This window comes from Mangifera indica, chromosome 10 (genome assembly GCF_011075055.1).
Source record: "Mangifera indica cultivar Alphonso chromosome 10, CATAS_Mindica_2.1, whole genome shotgun sequence".
In the NCBI taxonomy this organism is placed as follows: domain Eukaryota; kingdom Viridiplantae; phylum Streptophyta; class Magnoliopsida; order Sapindales; family Anacardiaceae; genus Mangifera; species Mangifera indica.
The window spans coordinates 4,247,031-4,266,782 of record NC_058146.1 but is presented as its reverse complement, the minus strand read 5'-3'; the positions used below and the strand labels follow the sequence as shown (position 1 = coordinate 4,266,782).

The 19,752-nt window shown below is 33.9% G+C and overlaps 3 protein-coding genes and 1 pseudogene across 4 annotated transcripts; 3 read left to right on the top strand and 1 right to left on the bottom strand.

Moving 5' to 3' along the window:
• The first annotated feature begins 571 nt into the window (after positions 1-571).
• On the top strand, positions 572-4,472 carry LOC123228179 (syntaxin-81-like). Of its 2 annotated transcripts, XM_044653469.1 has the most exons (9): positions 572-589; positions 684-721; positions 1,694-1,822; positions 2,313-2,396; positions 2,529-2,633; positions 2,882-3,025; positions 3,502-3,744; positions 3,868-3,999; positions 4,187-4,472. In XM_044653469.1, the coding sequence occupies exons 3-9, from the start codon at positions 1,745-1,747 to the stop codon at positions 4,328-4,330; spliced, it is 930 nt and encodes a 309-aa protein (XP_044509404.1). In that variant the 5' UTR covers positions 572-589; positions 684-721; positions 1,694-1,744; the 3' UTR covers positions 4,331-4,472. The 2 variants fall into 2 exon arrangements, with proteins under 2 accessions (XP_044509404.1, XP_044509405.1); XM_044653470.1 differs by lacking the exon at positions 572-589 and having other exon boundaries at positions 637-721; positions 1,673-1,822.
• A 479-nt stretch (positions 4,473-4,951) lies between these two features.
• LOC123228028 (60S ribosomal protein L35a-1-like) lies at positions 4,952-7,035 on the top strand. Its single transcript, XM_044653214.1, has 5 exons — positions 4,952-5,101; positions 5,215-5,250; positions 6,197-6,425; positions 6,518-6,560; positions 6,787-7,035. Exons 1-4 carry the CDS (start codon positions 5,070-5,072, stop codon positions 6,557-6,559), a joined length of 339 nt encoding a protein of 112 aa, XP_044509149.1. The 5' UTR covers positions 4,952-5,069; the 3' UTR covers position 6,560; positions 6,787-7,035.
• Positions 7,036-12,503: 5,468 nt separating this feature from the next.
• On the top strand, positions 12,504-15,631 carry LOC123228027 (probable sugar phosphate/phosphate translocator At3g11320). Its single transcript, XM_044653213.1, has 4 exons — positions 12,504-13,214; positions 13,792-13,895; positions 14,009-14,237; positions 15,109-15,631. The coding sequence occupies exons 1-4, from the start codon at positions 12,774-12,776 to the stop codon at positions 15,259-15,261; spliced, it is 927 nt and encodes a 308-aa protein (XP_044509148.1). The 5' UTR covers positions 12,504-12,773; the 3' UTR covers positions 15,262-15,631.
• Positions 15,632-15,874: 243 nt separating this feature from the next.
• Positions 15,875-19,719, bottom strand: LOC123227818 (annotated as a pseudogene).
• Between the last annotated feature and the right edge of the window lie 33 nt (positions 19,720-19,752).

The window sequence follows — 19,752 nt, the reverse complement described above, 5'->3', positions numbered from 1 at the left end:
ATATTTTGATAATTTCTTTAAATGTGTAATTTTGACTTTTTAAAATTATCACAGTGAATATTAAATTTTTAAAAACACCCCAAACTTTTCTTAATTTTGAAAACTCTTAAAATTTCCATTAACACCCTAAATATTTTAAAATAATTAACTCACCTCAAACTTTTGAAAAAGAAAAAGAAAATAGAGAAAAAGGAAAATAAAAATGGAAAAAATAAAGAAAAGATGAAAATAAAGATTTAAAAGAGAAAATAAAAAAAATTATATAAAATGACCTGTTTAATTTTTCACGTCGCAATGATAAGTGAGAATCTAATTTTTTTAAATTTAAATGATAAAAATCTATCATTTAAGCAATAGTATTTCGGCCTCCCCGAAAAAACATAACCGCATGCCAACTTAGTTTTCGTGCGCTTGAACCAGGCCCAAGCCCATACTTTTATTCCAAATTGGGTTCTATGCTTGTATCTCGTTCGGAGTCGGCGCCTCAGCGCGGTCAGCCCAGGTCACTTCTGGAGACATTTAGCCGAACCCAAAATTGTCAATGGACGCCAAGGAGAACGAATCAGTCTCTGATCTAACCCAAGCACTAGTATTTTATTTTTCTTTCACCTCCGTGAATCTTCTGTTTTTTTTTTTTTTAATTTTCATTTCGATTTTTGGCATTTATTTGTAATTTTCTGCAGCGACTCTATGTCAGAGGAACAATCGTTGGATACAAGAGGTAATTTCTTAATCACTTTATCTTTACTGTGCAGTTACTGTTACCGTTTTTTCCTCGAATCCCGACTTGCATTTGCTAGCAGAAAGTTAGATTCATTTTAATTAAGAAATGAATGAATGATAGATTTACATTGATTTTTTTAATTTAATGAGATTCTGAAGGGATTGAAGTGAAACCTTAGAGTTAGTTTCTTCAGTGTATGAAATACTTTCTTTGGTTTTTTTAGAGAATCGTGGTTTGTTCTACATTGCTCTCGAATATGAATGATATACATTTGTATTATTTTTTATTTTTCGTCTGTGCGTTTGGTTGCTATGAAATTTCATTAAGAGAAGTGGAATCAGCAAGTGTTAGGTACTCTATGTTTCATTTATTGACTCAGTTTGCAGTTTTTTTTTTTTTAAGCTTATTGGTAAATAATAACATTATAATCGATGAATTCAGGTCATGTATATGTTCCGCTAGTTTATGGAACCTCTAAAAGCAAGACGGGTTTTCTTTTTACTTTTTTTTCTTCTCTTTTTTAAGTTAAAATTGCAGTGGTTTCTCATTAGAATTATAATCTTGAAGATTTCACTGTTACTCCATGCATTGAGGTTGAACTTATGGACATGTTGTTTAGATGTTCTGTTTTTGTCAAATTTCTTGATTGAATTGGTAATTGAGTTTGCAATATTATCATTTATTGATTAAGTAATATTATTATTTGGATCTTAGAAAAGCTTTTAAATTATAGTTTAACCATAAAGGTCACAATTTTTTTTTTTCTATTCTTCTTTAGAGAGAGCAATCTGTGAAGAGTTGGAGGTCCTTTGATCATTTCAATTAGCATACGAACTTGTTATTAACTTGGAGTTTTAGAGTATTCTAACCTTCACACACATTTCATTATTGAGCAAACCATTTAGGTTAATTTATTGTTAGTCTTATCTTATTTGGTTTTTACTGTAGTGTGTTTGGCTTCTATTGCAGCCCTGTTCAAGATTTTGGGATAATTTTCTTGAATACTTTTCTGGTTGATTAATGGCAAGAGTTAGAGATAGAACTGAGGATTTTAAAGATGCTGTGCGACATACTGCTGTTTCTTTGGGTTATGATGAGGTATATTTAATCTTTCAATTCATCATATTGAAGTTATTTTTAAGATGTTTTAGTTTTAGAAGTTATATGGAAAATTTGAATTGTTGGGGAAAGATTTTGGTACAGTGTTTACCCATTGGTCTGGTGCCCTTTTCTTTGAAAGGTTAAATTTTCATTGCATTTACTCTTTAAAAAGACCTGTAAAAATAGGGTTACCTATTATTGTTAAATGAAACGTGTGTGAAGGTTAATTATGTTGGTGTTTCTGATCTCATGCATTAAGATCATTGATTATGGAGCTGTATTTTGCTATCCATCTTTGGTCTGCACTTTTCAGATTCATTTTTAGATCAACAATTCCTAATACGCTTGTGCAGAAATTGATTTTTGTATTCCCATTTGAGTTAATTTGCTTGTCTTTGCAAACTTATTATTGTTCACACTGCAATCATATGTTTTGATGCATTCTTGAATCCTAATTTCTTTTTCCTTGTGTGATTGTTTTTAATAGTCCAAATTGGCAGTCATAATGGCATCTTTCATAATTCATAAACCTAGGCAAAGATCATCTTTTACCAAAGCTGCTCTCAAGACTGTAAGTTCACCACTGTCAACTTTGCTGCCATTTGATTTAATAGGAAGAATTGCAATTCCTTTACTTTCTCCAAGAAATGAACAGTTAATTTGTGTTGGATCTATTTGGTCAATGATTTTTCCTCCCCGACAGCTTGAAAGTATTGGAGCTTTGGAAAAGTTTATGTTAAAGCATCGAAAAGATTATGTGGATTTGCATCGCACAACTGAACAGGAAAGAGATAGCATTGAGCATGAAGTAAGTTATGGATTTTTCAGGATGCTGATACAAGCCTTTGATTCCTCAAGTTTGATGTTAATTTGTCACTCTATCTGCCTCCAAAATTTTGTGCTAGTGTTCCTCCCCCCCACCAATGATATTATGCATCGTTCATGAAATTGACCCTACCTAAGAGGAATGAAATTGGGTTTTTTTTTTGTACAAGTTGCATGCTTTCCAGGAATGTCTGTTTCCTTTTGAAGACAACAATATTCAAATTTATGCAGGTTATTGCTTTTATTAAAGCCTGCAAAGAACAAATTGATATTCTAAAGAATAGCATAAATGATGATGAAGCAAATTCGAAGGGCTGGCTTGGCCTTAGAGCTGACAACTCCAATACTGATGCTGTTGCTCACAAACATGGAGTGGTAAGAATCTGTTATTCTTTTTTCTTAATTGAGTTTATTCATTTATTTGGATTTATTGTTATGTTTATTTGCTCGAAATTGCATTGTATGTTAACTGAAGTACATTTTTCTTTTTCTTTTTTTTTTTCCTTTTTTTGTAATATGGTAACTTGCTTAAAATAGTGGGGCTACTTTTCACCTAACTCCAAGATCACTTTGACTGTTCTCAATTAGTTTTTCTATTTGAATTATTAAGGTTCCCTCATTGGTTTATCTAGCATAACATGCTTTGGAAACACATGTTATGAGGTTAGTTTCCCTTCTAGAATAGAATAGTTAGGAAGTATGATCTTAGAGGCAGATTTGAAATTGATTATTTTTAAATTCTTCGCTTCACGCTTGATGATGTCCAGTTTATGGCCAAAAAAAATCTTGTCTTTTAATTCTTGCCTTATTACTTTTTCTAATTCACTGATTTTTTTTTTTTTTATTTGCAGGTTTTGATTTTAAGTGAGAAACTCCATTTAGTCACTGCACAGTTTGATCATCTCAGAGCCGTCCGTTTTCAAGATGCTATCAATCGGGCAGCACCAAGAAGAAAATTTAAACATGTTGCAGATTCAAATGCATCAGATACCTCAAAATCAAACATTTTGGAGATCAGGGAGCCTGATGGACCTCAACCTGAATCTCTTAGTGTCCAGCAACAATTATTGGATGATGAAACCCGAGCCCTTCAGGTAATTAGAATTTGTTATCTGATAACTTATCACAGTCACAAAGTGGTCAATAAAATGATTACCTAATAACATTTAGGTCCATGATAAATTGACTGTGCCTGCTGTTGTACTTATTTTATGCAGGTAGAGTTGAGCAGTCTCCTTGATGCTGTTCAACAAACTGAAACTAAGATGGTTGAAATGTCTGCATTGAATCACCTCATGTCAACATATGTTCTGCAACAAGCCCAACAAATAGAGGTTCTTTATGACCAGGTCAGGATGGTTGTTTTTCAACTTCTATTTTGATCCATATTAAATCGCTTATCTTTGGCCATTCATTGTTAACGTGAAATTGCACCAATGAATGTTACGTTGATTGTTACCATTCTCTTTTGGTCTGTGGATTTGATTGGTGCTTTGGACTTTATAATTCTTAAATTTTAAATCTTCATATATACAGGCTGTTGAAGCTACTAAGAATGTAGAGCTTGGTAACAAAGAACTCTCCCAAGCTATCCAACGGAATAGCAGCAGCAGGACCTTTCTTTTGCTTTTCCTGTTTGTACTGACGTTTTCAATCCTCTTTCTTGATTGGTATAATTAAATTTTACTTATTTGATCACTTAAAAATGGTCCCTTGTATTTTTCCATTTTGTGTTATATGAAGAGACTGAAATTTGGCTTCTCAACTATTCTTGTATTTATTATTTTATATTAACTTATAAAGATGATTTTGTACTGTAAAATTACATCTTTGACCATAAATGACAGTGTATAAGTAATGCATTATAATGACAGTGTGACAAACATATCTTTAATAAATTAATTTTTTGTTTTTTCAAAATTAAGAGGTATATGATAAGCATAAATCCCCAAGTGATAAAAATACGAAGAGTATTGAATTCTCTTTTTGTATATTCCATGTATATACTAAAAAGAAGATTAGATTTCCCGGTTTTGCCCGAAGAACTATCCCTAAACTTTTTGAATCAGTGTTGAACTTCCCTAAAGTGATAGGATTTTATTATATAATTTTGTAATATTATTTTATTATTATTTAAATTTATCTAATTATATAATAATATATCGAAAAATCAAATGGTACATACTCAAAATTAAAAGAAATTATCCCCAAAATCAGAACAACGGTCGGGCTTTTGCATGAACCAGCCCAAAGCCCATAATTTTCGATTGTGAAGGTAGGATTGATGGATCAATAAGCCCCGGCTCCCTCTATAAAATACCAAATATAAGAAGCTAGGGTTTCCGTCTCGTTAGTAGTCAGCGCCCCGGCACATCTCAGACCAGGTCACTTACGGAGATATTTAGCCACCGAAAGCGAAATGGTGAAGGGACGCCAAGGAGAGCGAGTCAGGTTTTTGATCTAATCTTAAACCCTGGCCTAGTATTCGATTTCTCATTTTCACCTCCGTGAATCTTTTTTTTTTTTCGCCTCGTTTTGACCCTTTTTTTTGTAATTTTCTGTAGACTCTACGTCAGAGGAACCATCCTTGGATACAAGAGGTAATTTCATATGTAGTTACTATTATCGATTTTCACGAGTATTTTGACTCACATTTGCGAGTAGAAAGTTTGATTCATTTTAATTAAGGAATGAAAATTTAAATTGATTTTTATCTTTTGAGATTCTAAGAGATGGAAGTGAAACTTTAGACTTATTTAGTGTGTGAAGTACATTATTTGGTATTTTTAGTGAATCGTGTTTTTGTTCTACATTGGCCTCAAATATTAATGATATATGTTTGTATTATTTTTTATCTTTCGTCTGTACATTCGGTTGCTATGAGAATTAATCAAGAGAACCGTAGTCAGCATTGTTGGGTGCTCAATGTTTCAATTGTTCGCGCAGTTTGCAGTTTTTTATTAGACTTCTTGGAAATAAAAATGTTTTATATTTGCTTATTGGAAAATAATAACGCCATATATTTCCTTTTCAAATTCATGTTTTGTGTATCTAATACTTAAAAACCTACCATTGTTAGTTAATCTATTTTTCATTCATGATCTATGTTTTATGAAGTTTCTGGTAAAATGGTGTAGAGAATGATAGTACATGGTTGCTCTACAAGACTTCAACTTCATGCTTCTTGTTTATAATACTAGAATGATGGTTAAGTTGTTTTTATACTACTTTGTATAGAAGAGTAATAGAAGATATTAACTTTTCATCTTCTTGTTTTGCATAATAACCAATATTATCATGATTGGGGTTAAGTCTTTTTTAACTTTTTTCTATATATTGTTTAGAATAATAACAGTAGATGCTTGCTTTTCAACTTCATGTATCATATATGTAATATTATTATGATTTGAGTTGGGTTGCTTTTTTTTTTTTTTTTTTTGAGAAATAACATTATTCTCTTCCTGCATTGCTTTTGATGATGAAATGAATGATTTGGGTTTCTGTTTTAGTGAATGGTTTTGGGACTTAATGTTACTGGATGGTTAGGTCAAAGGCAAACCAGTACCCCAACACCTCTTTGATCCAGATTGAGGGAGTTAACACCAAGGAAGAGGTGGCATGGTACGCTGGAAAGCGGCTGGCTTACATTTACAAGGCTAAGGTGAAGCAGAACGGTTCACACTATCGTTGCATTTGGGGCAAGGTCACCAGGCCTCATGGTAACAGTGGTGTTGTACGCGCTAAGTTCAAGTCCAACCTGCCCCCAAAGTCCATGGTATTGAACCACTGTGACTTTTGCTATTGTTTTTTAATTCCTTCCAGGATATTTAGGTTTTGATTTTTTTGGTATTTTTGTTATTTATGCAGGGTGATAGAGTTAGAGTCTTTATGTATCCCAGCAACATCTAAGGTATTTAAACCATTTCTGTATTTCACAAATTTATCAATTTTAACCATTTCTGTTTTTCACAAATTTATCAATTGCATCTTTGTTAAGTATTTGGTGTTTTCACGCAATATGAGTTCTTGTTGTTTGGTTATGATGTAATTTTTTACCTTCTATTTATTGCATCAAGTTGGTTTACTGGTTGTAATATTGTAGGGAGTTTTAATTTATCTCCTATTTTCTCATGCAGGTCCTTCAGTCTGTAGAGGCCAGTTGAGCGATGATTTAAGGAAAATGCATTTTACTTGTTTTTATAAGCTAAGGTTTAAGTTTTTGTGTTTTCAGCTGAATCATTTTTGGTTCTTTAGGATGATAAAGGGAAAATTGTTTAATTTTACGAGTGTCTGGATTTGTCAACCTATATGTTTCTTGTATTTTGAATATTTGGGTGCATGACATCTTATTGATTTAAATTTGAGTAGGTTTATTATCTGTGGCATGCCTCTGTCTTTCCAATTCTGATGTTGCATTTTATTTGCTCGAGTCCAAATGAGTTATAGAATTGTTGACCTTGAAATGTTGGATTGTTCGTGGTGCCACGGGATAGGCCCGGTTTATGATTTATGCATGTCGTCCTTTACATGTGAAGGATTTTTTCTGATTTATGGTTTTGGTTCAGATTTGTGCCAGTTTCTATTTATTGGTAGGTGGCAAGTTTGCAATCACATTATTTTGTTTTGAAATTCTTGGTACCAAATTATAGTGTATATTTGTTTTGGTTGTGCTTGCAAGGCGTATGCGGCGTGTGATGGGGTGAAGCTGGTTTGGAGTTGTTGGATTCAGGTTTTGAATTTTTTTTCAGGGGTAGTTTGGGTTCAGGTGAATTAAGTGTTTGAGTGAGGAATAGAGGGTAACAGATGAGGTGGAGTGAGTGGTGGGAATTAAGCGTAGGTGGAGAGGAGAGGGATTTTGTGTTTTCTAGAGTGGAGTTGATGAGGTGATGGAAACTCAGGAACATAATTACAGAAATGAATAAGGAAAGCAGCAGGCGGCATAGTGATCTCAATAGAGAGGAAAATTGGGGATCTAGAATTTGATCAATGGTGAGTGTTTTATGGGCATTTTTTATGAAAAAGGGTTGAATGAAGAAGATATGGATCTGGTTTTTGCTGCTATCACTCTGGCTGGTGGGTGGTACTGATTTTTTTTTTGAAAAAATTGGAACTAGAATCAAAACCTGTTGATTCTGCAAATTCTGGAATCAAAACGTATTTGAGGTTGGCCAGTTTGAAGTAGGTCAATTGTTCACCCCTAGATATTTATGTTACCGAGTATTAATTAAAATAACCATGTTTTAAGAAGGATATACGAAAATAATTAAGTATTTAGGCAGGTCATCTCATAATCACCAGTGTACTTCAAGTCTCCCTGAATTCTTTCTTCTGCTTTGTCATTTTGATTCATTTCATGCCGTTCTTTTTGTAATGTGAAGTAGTTGATGTTCCATAGTGGAACCATTCAAAGCTGTAATTGGATTGAGAGGGAAAAAGATGGAGAATGATCTTTGTTGTTTCTATAATTATTGAGTATTTTTGTCATCTACCGCCTATTATATATAGTCATACTGTTTTGTTGAAATCTTTCTCCATTGATATGATTTTCATTAATGTTATTTGTATTATACACTTTAGAGTTAAATCTCATGTACCTTTCAATCAATTCAATTTTTTTTTCCTTTTTCACTTAAAATTTTGCCACTTTCTTTCTCTTTCCATAAAGACTCTCCACCTCAAGCTTCCTCCCCAAAATTGTCATTTTCCTCCATTTGTCTAACCCAAAGCCCTCCGTCAAATTAACGACTCAGTATTTTCGTCTCCATCTTTAGACTCAACCACCACCATTAAGTAGTTTACCCTATACGCTTATCTTCAAAGGAAGCTTAACATGAACTCCAAACTTTGAGACGTGGACGTATTTTGCCCTTTTTTGGGGTTTAGTGCCTTCATGTAATGATTTACGAAAGTGAATATAAAATTTTCAATTTAAAGGATGAAAAAATATCAGTTTATTGAAGTTTGGGTGGGAAATAGAGAGTTGGCCTGAATGTAATTTGATCATGTGTAAGGCATTTAAGCTTAAAATGTGCCGTAAATTAATTCTTGGGTTAAAGGTGGATGACATGACTACTTGAGGTACAGATTGGTTCATGTTTTCTTTTTTTCTTTTTTTTAAATTATAAAATGTAGCTTTATTTCAGGCCGGCTAAAATTATTTAGGCCAAATAACTATGCCCACCCAAGGTTTAGTGCAACTACAATTTTTTACCTCTTAATTATTGAAAATATAAATATTCATTCTTCTATTAAATTTTATTGTCCATGTTAGGGGTAAAATTATCACACAAGAAAAATATTTTAAAACTGAAAATTTATCACATTTTTATCCCTCAGATTTAAAAACTAACAAATTCTCTTTACATAAAGTTTGAAAAACTTCATTTCCCCTTAAGGTTTTTCCAGACATTGTTGACATCAGAGACGACGGCAACGGTCACGTTCTCCCTCCCTCCTGACTTCTCTCTTAGCGACGCTTTATTTTTAGCCATTATTGGCCAACAAAACAGACCGACAAGGATGAATCGATTGTCTCTAGACAAAAACATGATCCTTCTTCATCGATACATCGTCATTGTCTAGGAGACGAAGATGATGTATCGTTTTCGTTGGAGACGAAGACAAATTGTTGCCTTCATTGGGAGACAAAGAAACACCTTCGTCTCCAGCTCTTGTTAGTCAATGTTAACTAGGAACGGAAGGGGGTTGATGGAGAACCTGAGAGGGAGAGAGAACACTGTTGTCGATAGTGACATTCTAGAAAAACCCTAGGGGGAAAAGTTGATTTTTCAAACCTAGGTAGGGGATATTTGTTTGTTTTTAAACTTGGGATGGAAATGTGATAAATTTTTAAAATATTTTTCATAAATGATAATTTTATCCGTGATAATAACAATAAAATTTAACAGAAAGATAAATATTTAGATTTTTTATAATTAATAAATAGAAAGTCGCATTTGTACTAAACCCTAGGTGGGAAATAGTCATTTTGGCCAATTATTTGTTCAAAATGTCTCTCTACTTGTTTATAACGCTAAGTTGATTGAGTCTGTTTTTTCCAAAGAATCCCCTATTGAAATTTTGACAGAAGGCAATTCAACTAATGAAAACACATGACTTGAGTTATAGTCATTAAAAGTAACAAACTTTTCTCCAATACAAGCAACTTTTATACCAATAAATCTCAACGTAAACTGCCCTGTTTTAACCCCCCCCTTTTTTTTTTTATGCCTAAAAAGATGAATTCTGGTTGGATGAATTCTTTAAAAAAAGAAAAAAGAGAGAGAGAGATCAAGCATTATAATCATTTCTAGAGATGAAGAAGGTGTGTTTGTTAGTTGTTGGATTGGATTGGATGTACGAAATGAAACGATTTACAGCACATAAAACGCTCAATTTTAATATAAATTTAAAAACGTTTTCAAGTTAGGACTCCATTAGAAAAACACCCCCTCATGGCCCCTCTTATATTTGAAATTATTTAACGTTGTTAATTAATATTTGATTATTTCACTTGTTCATGATTCGAACAGTTTAACCAAATTATCAATCAGTTTAACTTATAAAATATATTAAACATATAAAATACAGTTTCAAATATGTATTATGTAAACCTGATTTTAAATAGTTTATCTGATTTAATGGGTTGATTGAATTTTAAACAAATTAATGTTTATGTATAAATTAAAACAAATTATGAAATTAGACTATATTATAAATTAATTTATAATATAACTTGTCTAATCAATTGGTTTGATTCGATTTTAAAAATATTGTTGATAGCAAGCACGAAACATGTATTGACTTGACAAGCCAGAATTAAATATTTTGTTTCATATCTTTGGCATGAAAGTTAACCAAGTTTATGTCAAAATTAGGTAAATATTGTGGTTAAGAAAGTCGCCCAAATTTGACTCTTTATTTATTGCGGTTTGTGGGTAGGGTTGGACTCGAGCCGAGCCAGTTCGAGCTGACTCGGTAGATTTTTTTTAAAAAATTTTTATACAAAACGACGTCATTTTGACTAATATATATGAAAAACGATATCGTTTTGATAACAAAAAATGAACCTAGTTAAACTCGAGCCGAGCTTAAGCCGACTGCTAGCTGAGCTCGAGCTGGCTACGAGCCGAGCTCGAGCTGGCTACGAGCCAAACTCGGCTCGAATCCAGCCCTATTTGTGGGTGATGTGAAGTGGAAGAATCAAAGTAAGTTTAATTTTAACTTGGAACCAAACACATTTGGGTCCAAATTTGTTTTCTTGATAAAATATAAATATCTATTATTATAATATATATGGACCGTTAATTCCATATTTATTTGGTTTAATTTTACTAAAAACTCCCTTAGTGGGATCCATGTACTTTATGCTTTATTCAAACATGACAATAGATTATTCTGAAATCTACATATTATCCATAATTACCGAAATTACTAAAACAATAAAGATTGATTGATAGAGACGACGACGGGATGAATGCCTTAATCCTGTCTCTCTTTTGTCCCATTCTCATTACTTGAAAAAAATTTATCCCCCTCTTCTCTTTTCAATGAAATATTTGTTAGATTTTAATAAATATTTATAATAATTTAAAATTTTTAAAAATAAATTATATAAGAATTTAAAAAAATATATAAGAGAAAAGACAAATTAAAGAAGATATGGGTTGAAGATATAATATTTATTCTTATATTTAATTGTAAGAATTTTAATATTTTTTACTTTGTTTTTATTTTAATTTTTATTAGAAAATCTCTTATTTAGAGAAGAACAGGTCAGAAAAACCCGATCTTACGGACTGAATTGTCATTTCTATTAATTAATGGTCACAAAATGAAAAAATTGAAAGGCAACAAGAACAATCTAAGAAAGAGAAGAAATTGGATATCAATTAATTAATAAATAATAATAATATTAAGGCTGCGTTTGGACGACCACTAAGCTCCAACTCATTGAATTATAAGTCGTTTTTTCCAATAAATTCTACTTCCCATTCCTGCTACACTGTTATTTTTAGGCCAAACGACTATTTCCCACCCAAGGTTTAGCTTTCTCAAAAGTCCCCCCTTTAACTATGGAAACACCAAATACCCACCCATGGCCGGTTAGATTTAACCAAACCCTAACGCCTGAAAATTTTATCTCCTTTTGCCCCCCTAAACTTTAAAAACTAAAATTTTTCCCCACCCTAAGTTTTAAAAAATCACAGTTTTACCCTAGGGTTTGGTTTTGAAATCTCCGGCGACCTCTCCGGCTCCGTTGCCGACGGCCGCTCCCTCCCGAAGCAAGCTCTCCTTCCGGAGATCTCTTTCCTCCCATTTGGAGGTCCGATCGGCGCCCGGAGACGCCGTGGGAGACGAAGTTCTTCGTCTCCCACGGCGTCTCCGGGCTTCGTCTCCCACGGCGTCTCCGGGGGCCGATCGGACCTCCAAATGGGAGGAAAGAGATCTCCGGAAGGAGAGCTTGCTTCGGGAGGGAGCGGCCGTCGGCAACGGAGCCGGAGAGGTCGCCGGAGATTTCAAAACCAAACCCTAGGGTAAAACTGTGATTTTTTAAAACTTAGGGTGGGGGAAAATTTTAGTTTTTAAAGTTTAGGGGGGCAAAATTAGATTCTATTTTAGTTTATTTTTAATATTATAGCAAAAATGACGATTTTACCCCTACTACCGTTAGGATTTGGTTAAATCTAACCGGTCATGGGTGGATGTTTGGTGTTTCCATAGTTAAAGGGGGGACTTTTGAGAAAACGCTAAACCTTGGGTGGCAAATAGTCGTTTGGCCTTATTTTTATATTAAATAAAATAAAATAAAATTCCCTATGTTAATATCCAGACCCGGATCCGAATAGCAGACGAGCACCGCAACCGCAACACCTTCTTTAACGCGTTTACCTTGGTATCATTGGGACTTTGTTTCTTTCTCGGCAATTTCTTATTTGCAGAGCCACATTTTTCTTCCTCTTCCTCTTCACATTACCAGATCCGTCATGAACTCCGTTCAACGTTACCCAGATCCACTGTTTAACTCTATATCTCAACGGACTTGATTCGTTTTTCGCATTAAATCTCAATCCCCAGATCACCGACAATTCAGAAATTTTAGAAAAAAAATTTTCTTTTGGAGATGAAGAGCTCGAGCAAACTTTTCACGTTGGGGTTGGTGGCGTCATGGTACGCTTCGAATATAGGAGTTCTGCTACTGAATAAGTACTTGTTAAGTAATTACGGGTTCAAGTACCCGATCTTTTTGACCATGTGTCACATGACGGCTTGTTCTTTGTTAAGCTACATCGCCATTGCGTGGATGAAGATGGTTCCTATGCAAACTATCCGATCTCGTCTTCAATTTCTCAAAATCACGGCGCTGTCTTTCGTGTTCTGTATCTCTGTTGTTTTTGGGAATGTCTCGTTGAGGTTCCTGCCGGTTTCTTTTAACCAGGCTGTTGGTGCCACGACGCCGTTTTTCACCGCTGTTTTTGCCTACTTGATGACGTTTAAGCGTGAAGCTTGGCTCACTTATGTCACCCTCATTCCTGTTGTTACTGGGGTTATCATAGCTAGTGGGGTATGTAATATAATTTTTCCTTCTGTTGTTTTGGTGTTTTTTGATTCCTTGGTTTTTTTTTTTTTTTTTTAATTGAGTAATTTGGGTTTTTGTTTATGGGGTCGGTTGGAATTGAGCTTATTTGTTTCTTTGTTTGAGGTCTTGGTGAAATTTGGATTTTTCTAAAGGTTTTTGGTGGTTGGTGAAATCAAATTAGACGTTTAATGAAATCAAATTAGCTTATTGTAGTTGTTTTTTGATTTGGAAACGGGATAAATATCAAATTCGAGGCAGAAACCAGTTGTTTTGTTGAATCAATGGGATGGCCTTGCTTCAGTTCAATGATTATAGTCTCAGCTTTGTTGATTTGGGCTGTAAGTAAACTCTGATAATCCTTTTGAATTTTATACAGCAGAACGAAGCAAGTCTGCTATGTAGTTAGAATTCTATGTAACAATTATTTTGGTTTTCAGCTAGATTCAAGTATAACACAACTTTGTAACTAGTTGATGCTTTTAATTTATGTGTCATTATAGTGATCTTATTGGAAAACTATTCTGCTTCTGACTGTTTTTATTGTTTTCTTATGTGGGTTCAGGGTGAGCCAAGTTTCCATTTATTTGGCTTTATAATGTGCATTGCAGCAACAGCTGCCAGGGCGCTTAAATCAGTGCTACAAGGAATTTTACTTTCTTCTGAAGGGTAAGGAAACTGTTTTATTTCATTTTAACTTGAAGGCATAAGTTCTTGGTCTTATGTTTCAAGTAATTAGGACATTAGTAAAGGTTACTGAAAAATATGTAATTTTTTTGAAGGGAAAAGCTGAATTCTATGAACCTCCTTCTATACATGGCTCCAATAGCTGTTGTGTTTCTACTCCCGGCAACACTTATAATGGAAGAAAATGTGGTTGGTATTACGCTTGCTCTTGCTAGAGACAATATCAAGATCATCTGGTATCTACTATTCAATTCAGCGCTAGCTTATTTCGTGAATCTGACCAACTTTTTGGTCACTAAACATACCAGTGCTCTGACACTCCAGGTATGCCTCATTTCTGGATTTATTCTTTGAAAAAACATTTGTTATTTTTGCTTCTCTTTCAATGTTTAAGCTAATAACTCAATGCCTTTCTGTTCATAAATATAAGAAAGTTCACAAACATAAAGAAGAGAAATTTCCATGATTAACAATCAATAGACAACTTAAAGCTGGTTATGAAACTAACTGGGATCCTTTTGAGTGGATATGATTTTGGGATGATAGGACCCCAGTAGTGAAAGGACATTGTGTGAACTGTGGTAGAGCTCCCCTTGGATTTGTTGTCATGGTTTAATTTGGATTGTTTTGAGATGGTGTACCTACTCAAAGTTAACGGTCAAATCTATGTATGGTATTTTTTGGGGGGATTTTATCTTTGGTTTCACATTCCAGGTCGTACTATGGTATGGGGGTAATATCAACCCTCCTTGTGGATCATTTTATTGCTTTCCCATGCTTGAAATTATACCAGCTTTGGTTATCTTCTATTGTGATTTTTCATATGTTGTGAAACCCATCAAACAATCTCAACTGATGTGTTTAAAGCATCAATTTGATAGAAGAGATAGGCATTGTTGGAATTTGTAATTCTTACTCTTTTTAGAAAGCTGTGTCTCCAACCCTTCAATGTCTTTTTCATATTTTTCCTTGCAAACAACTATACCTATTGGAGAATTTAAGAAAAATAGAAAATAACCCCTTTTCCATTGTTGTCATCATGTTTACTATTTTCTTCACTCCGGTTCATTGCAGATTTAATTGTTTTGATACATTCAAACGATAATTCTTTCTTGCTCTTTTCGTCTCACATGTTTCTTCAAAGTATTAAATATATATTATGTGATGAGATTAATAAAGCATTTGGGTCGTTCAGGTACTAGGAAATGCAAAGGGGGCAGTAGCTGTGGTGGTATCGATTTTGATATTTAAAAATCCAGTTTCTGTGACCGGAATGCTTGGTTATACACTAACAGTGTTTGGAGTGATCCTCTATAGTGAATCAAAGAAAAGAAGCAAGACAACATGAAGGAAAAGAATATGCGTAATCTGTTATGAATAGTGCCAGAAGAGAGGCAACAGCTCTGGTGGGCAAAGTTTGAGGTGCGTGGTGGTGGTCTTAGATTTTGCCCATTCAAATTCTATTTTTTAGCTGGAAGCCTGAGACTAGGATTCCATCTTGTATCAGCAACAAGCGCAGGATTAGACAAAAGTAGAAAAATCCAATAAAAAGTGACTGATTTATCTCTATTATGCCCAGCTTGGTGTTTGTAGAGAATATTGTTTTACCTTCTTTATTCTTTCAAGAAAGATTTGTAGAATTGGGTCACTATACAACTAAGTCTGTTATTAACATTTGTTATATTGATTAATTAACGAAAGTTAGTCATGATTTCAAATGGTTTTGGAAGTTCTTTCTCTGCTATTTTTTTTTAATCATGGAAGATCATTTTCTTTTAGTTATAAAAAAATAATTTAGATGAATGAAACGTGAGATAAATCAGAATTTAGGAAAAGTTTTGTAAAATTGACATATCTATCTATCTATGTATCTATATATATATATATATATATATATATATATATATATATGACTGACATGGACTAATATGAAAGAAGAAGATGAAAATGAAGATGGAGGGTAAATCCAAAAAAGAGGAAATTCCATAATCAAGGAGAGAAAATAGAAGACATAGGAAGACATACAGAGAAGGAAAAATTGATTAAACTATGCACGATAGGCGTGGGATATAAAGTTGCCATGCCTTTCACCTTCTCAACAAACTCACATCTTCTGTGTCTTCCAGGTGCAACTCTTACTTTTATACAATATATATATATTACTCTTAGTTGAACTCAACAAACCCAACAAATTTTGTTATATTTTTAATGGATTTTGAGTGTTGAAACCAGTCACGGTTCTTTCACTTGAAGAACCAAGAGTGCTCAAGTTGGGATCATCCTTGTACCTGTTCCAGGCTGTTTGAAACTGTAAGCCTTTACATCTAGTCAATACAGGAAGGAAAAAATAAAGCTTGATTCTTTTGGGCCCAATATGAATATCATTTTTTCTTTAAAAAAACAAAAAGATTCTTACTGTTTCAGCAGAATTAGGATCTGAATAATAAATAATACCAGTTCTGATTTCCTCCCAAGCTCTTCTCATTGCTGCCTCCTTGTACAATTTGGTAAGTTCATCCACCGATCTGAATTCAAAATATGAGAAGGTGAATTCGAAACTGAGAAAAAAAGAGAGTCCGAAAATTGGATGCCAATATAATAAAAATAAAATGCTTAGAACTACAGTCACAAGCTGGGAAAGTGGAAGATTCTCGAAACTCGGTTCAAGAATTGTTTAACAAATTGGTTGTAGGAGGATGACACATATATGTTTTGAAATGAGAAAAGAGAAGTGGCTCCCTGCAGAAATTTAAGCCAATTGTAGGTCTTCGTGTTAAAAAACTGATCAATGAATTGCCTATATACAAAACATCTTTCATGGAACTAGTTTGCAGGACCCAAAAAATCCAATAGAGCCTGAAAAAGAGCAATGACAAAATTAAGAAATGAACAAAAGTTTTCAGCATTTAAAAAGAATCAATTCTTTTGTTGATTTTCAGCAATGCCCTAAACAATTGTCTAAGCAGCAGCAGTTTTGAATCTCAGAGTTCCCCACACATATTTTGATTTAATTGTTTTAACAATTAAAATATCGTACTAATTTACCATTTCACTTCCTCAAATGATGTGTATATGATGATGCATTCTAATTATGATCAAGCAGAATCTAAAATTCATCAAACTCCTAGATGAGGGGATAACTTAATTACCCGTCAACATATGGTGAGTTCCCTATGCACGTTAATTTTACTGTAGTTTGAAGCCCTTTGAGAACCTGCCCAATAAATTCAGAAATTAATTTAATACACTCAATAAAAAGTACCAATTACATTAGTGGCAGCCAAAATTCGTGAATTTGCTGCAGTAAAAAGATGTTCGATAAGAGCACAAATAATTAGATTCTCATCGCACCAAATGTGTCTAACAATACTGATCACAGGTTCAGTCAAAAGTAGATGTTATTCAATAGAAAAAGCTTTTAAATCTTTACATGTTTAGAAACAAACCAAAAAGCAGAACGCCAAAGAAAAATTCTATCATATTCCTTTAGGAAGTACAATTCAGAATTATAGTCTTTGCAGAGCAAAAAGCTAAACTTAAAAGCTATATATTCATACATCAAGACAATAACAACAGCTATTTCAAATGTAAGATACTGTTACCAATGTTAAAAGTTTGATGCTTGATCTTGGAGTTCATTAATTAGAAGACTGTTAGACCACCTATCATCAAAGTATACCGAAGGAATAGGAGCAGCAGTGGAAATTTACTACAAGGTGAGGTGGAGTCAATTAGAAAAGAAGGCAAAGGATTGGCACACATGGGGGCTGGAAAATGGAAGGCAAATGTGATTGGATTGACAGCATGTAGAAGGGAGGAGGAAAGAGAAATGCAGTTTTGAGGAAATTAAGTAGGGAAATCTGGGATTTTAGGCGCTATGGCCTGGGAGGATTTGGCACGTACATTGCCAGAACATTTTCTTTTGTTTACTGTTTATTTCCGATTGACTTTTACTGGTGAACTGAAAGTGTTGGACTTGCTTATTTGAATTAATATAATTATTCTGTTACTGTTCGATTGGTCTGTTGACTTTATGGTGGATTGTTGTGTTTGTGGGGGAAGAGTATTTGCTGGTAGAATGAGTACTTGCAGGTTGGTCTGGATAGTGGTTGTAGAAGAGTTGTCTAAACAAGAGAAGAAACAGATTACTGACACAGGTATTCATCGCACACAGAGTGCATCAGGATGCACCATTATTTTACAATGTAAAATTAGAAGTTTCACGACTTTTTAAACCTCAAATTGTTGAAAAAGAAAGAGAGAAAAATGAATACTACTTGAATTAGAAGATGCTAGTTCTCACCAGTGACAAAGTTTCATCATCATCAGCATGCATCCATTTGAAGAAAAGTGGAAGTATGCGACCAAAATGAGCTAATAAAACAAGGCTAAGACCACCGAAAAGAGGTTCAATATCTTTGGGCCATGCAAGACGTGGCTCCTTTATTTCTTGGCTACCGCTCCAAGTGACTGAAGCATCTCGTTCAATATCCTTTCAAACCTAGCCTATCTACAAGCTCCTTTCTGATCTAAAAATAAAAACTAAAAAGATCTAAGGCCCAGAAGAGATCTGATGCACTTTTAGCCAGTCACAGCATGTAAATTTACTAAATTTTCTGGTGAAACACATAATTTAGAACTGTGTAAACTCATGTCACCCAAAAGATTGTAACCATAATGAACCATAAGAAGCATTCTTGACCCTGAAAAGAGGTCACAAATGTGCATCCATTTGTGATCCCAACTGGTTATCAATCCCTATGATTAGAAGCTACAAAATCAGGATATGCAGTTAAAAACTTATGAAAAGTAAAACAAAGATTACAAGAATACCACGAGCTATTGCAGTTACTTCTCTGTGTACTAGTCACAAGAAGAACTGACATCTCCACAACAAGGTGCCATATCTCATCAGCGGAAGAAATATTCTGACAGCAAGCATCAAGAATCACATCTTCATACAAACTAAGACCCACAACATTCACATTTTCTGCAAGATGTATAAGCACAACCATACCCTGCGCCTGAAATTTTTTTGAAAAAGAGTATCATCCAACAATTTGCAAATGATTACAGCAGTCATATCATATGATATATTAATCAAAGCACATACTTTGACCTCCGGTGACCAGTGGTCAAGCGCAGCCAATGCACAAGGAATTAGCAAGTTGCAGTACTTGCCCAAATCAGGATATGCTCAACCTACAAACATTATCACAACCTCTCTTAAAATAACGAAAAATCTGAACTGGACAATAAATTTTACAACTAGCCAGTTTACTATAGAATTTAAACACAATAAACTTCATGAAAACAAGTTAAAATGTTTCCAAAAACAGTTTCCAGTTAAAATTCTTTAAAAACTAGAATAATATCAGAAAATGTAATATATAAAGTGTTTTATCTATCTCCGATGGTCTTTCAATTATAATACTACTTTCAGATATTATATTTAAATACAACTCAGATTTTTGAAGCTTTTTCTAACTTTTCAAACCTGAGTAACAAACCACCGGAACCGTTAAGCCGCCGAAATCGCATGAACAATTGGAACCATAGCCGAAGCGGCGGTTACTTGATCAGTGTCATTGTCTATATCAATTGAACTCTCTTTAATCCTCTCCTTCAAAAGCGGCACCACTTCCGGCAACAACCCAGCTAAAATGGTGCCGTACTCGTTCGCAATAGCATGAAAAAGTGACTCAACAGTAACTGAAATGTATTCGTGGATCCATGTTAGAGACTCGTGATTTGAAGACCGAGAAGAGATTAGAAAACCAAGCGCTAGGGTCACATTTATGAGGTTTTACTGTCCAATGCCGTTTCAACGTCGAGAAGA

Excerpts from the sequence above, each read along its gene's own strand:
- LOC123228179 (XM_044653469.1), top strand. The coding sequence starts at position 1,745 with ATGGCAAGAGTTAGAGATAGAACTGAGGATTTTAAAGATGCTGTGCGA. Across the intron at positions 2,397-2,528 it reads CCAAAGCTGCTCTCAAGACT|CTTGAAAGTATTGGAGCTTT; the intron begins GTAAGTTCACCA and ends CCTCCCCGACAG. Across the intron at positions 4,000-4,186 it reads TAGAGGTTCTTTATGACCAG|GCTGTTGAAGCTACTAAGAA; the intron begins GTCAGGATGGTT and ends TCATATATACAG.
- LOC123228028 (XM_044653214.1), top strand. The coding sequence starts at position 5,070 with ATGGTGAAGGGACGCCAAGGAGAGCGAGTCAG. Across the intron at positions 5,102-5,214 it reads CGCCAAGGAGAGCGAGTCAG|ACTCTACGTCAGAGGAACCA; the intron begins GTTTTTGATCTA and ends AATTTTCTGTAG. Across the intron at positions 6,426-6,517 it reads ACCTGCCCCCAAAGTCCATG|GGTGATAGAGTTAGAGTCTT; the intron begins GTATTGAACCAC and ends TTATTTATGCAG.
- LOC123228027 (XM_044653213.1), top strand. The coding sequence starts at position 12,774 with ATGAAGAGCTCGAGCAAACTTTTCACGTTGGGGTTGGTGGCGTCATGG. Across the intron at positions 13,215-13,791 it reads GGGTTATCATAGCTAGTGGG|GGTGAGCCAAGTTTCCATTT; the intron begins GTATGTAATATA and ends ATGTGGGTTCAG. Across the intron at positions 14,238-15,108 it reads CCAGTGCTCTGACACTCCAG|GTACTAGGAAATGCAAAGGG; the intron begins GTATGCCTCATT and ends TGGGTCGTTCAG.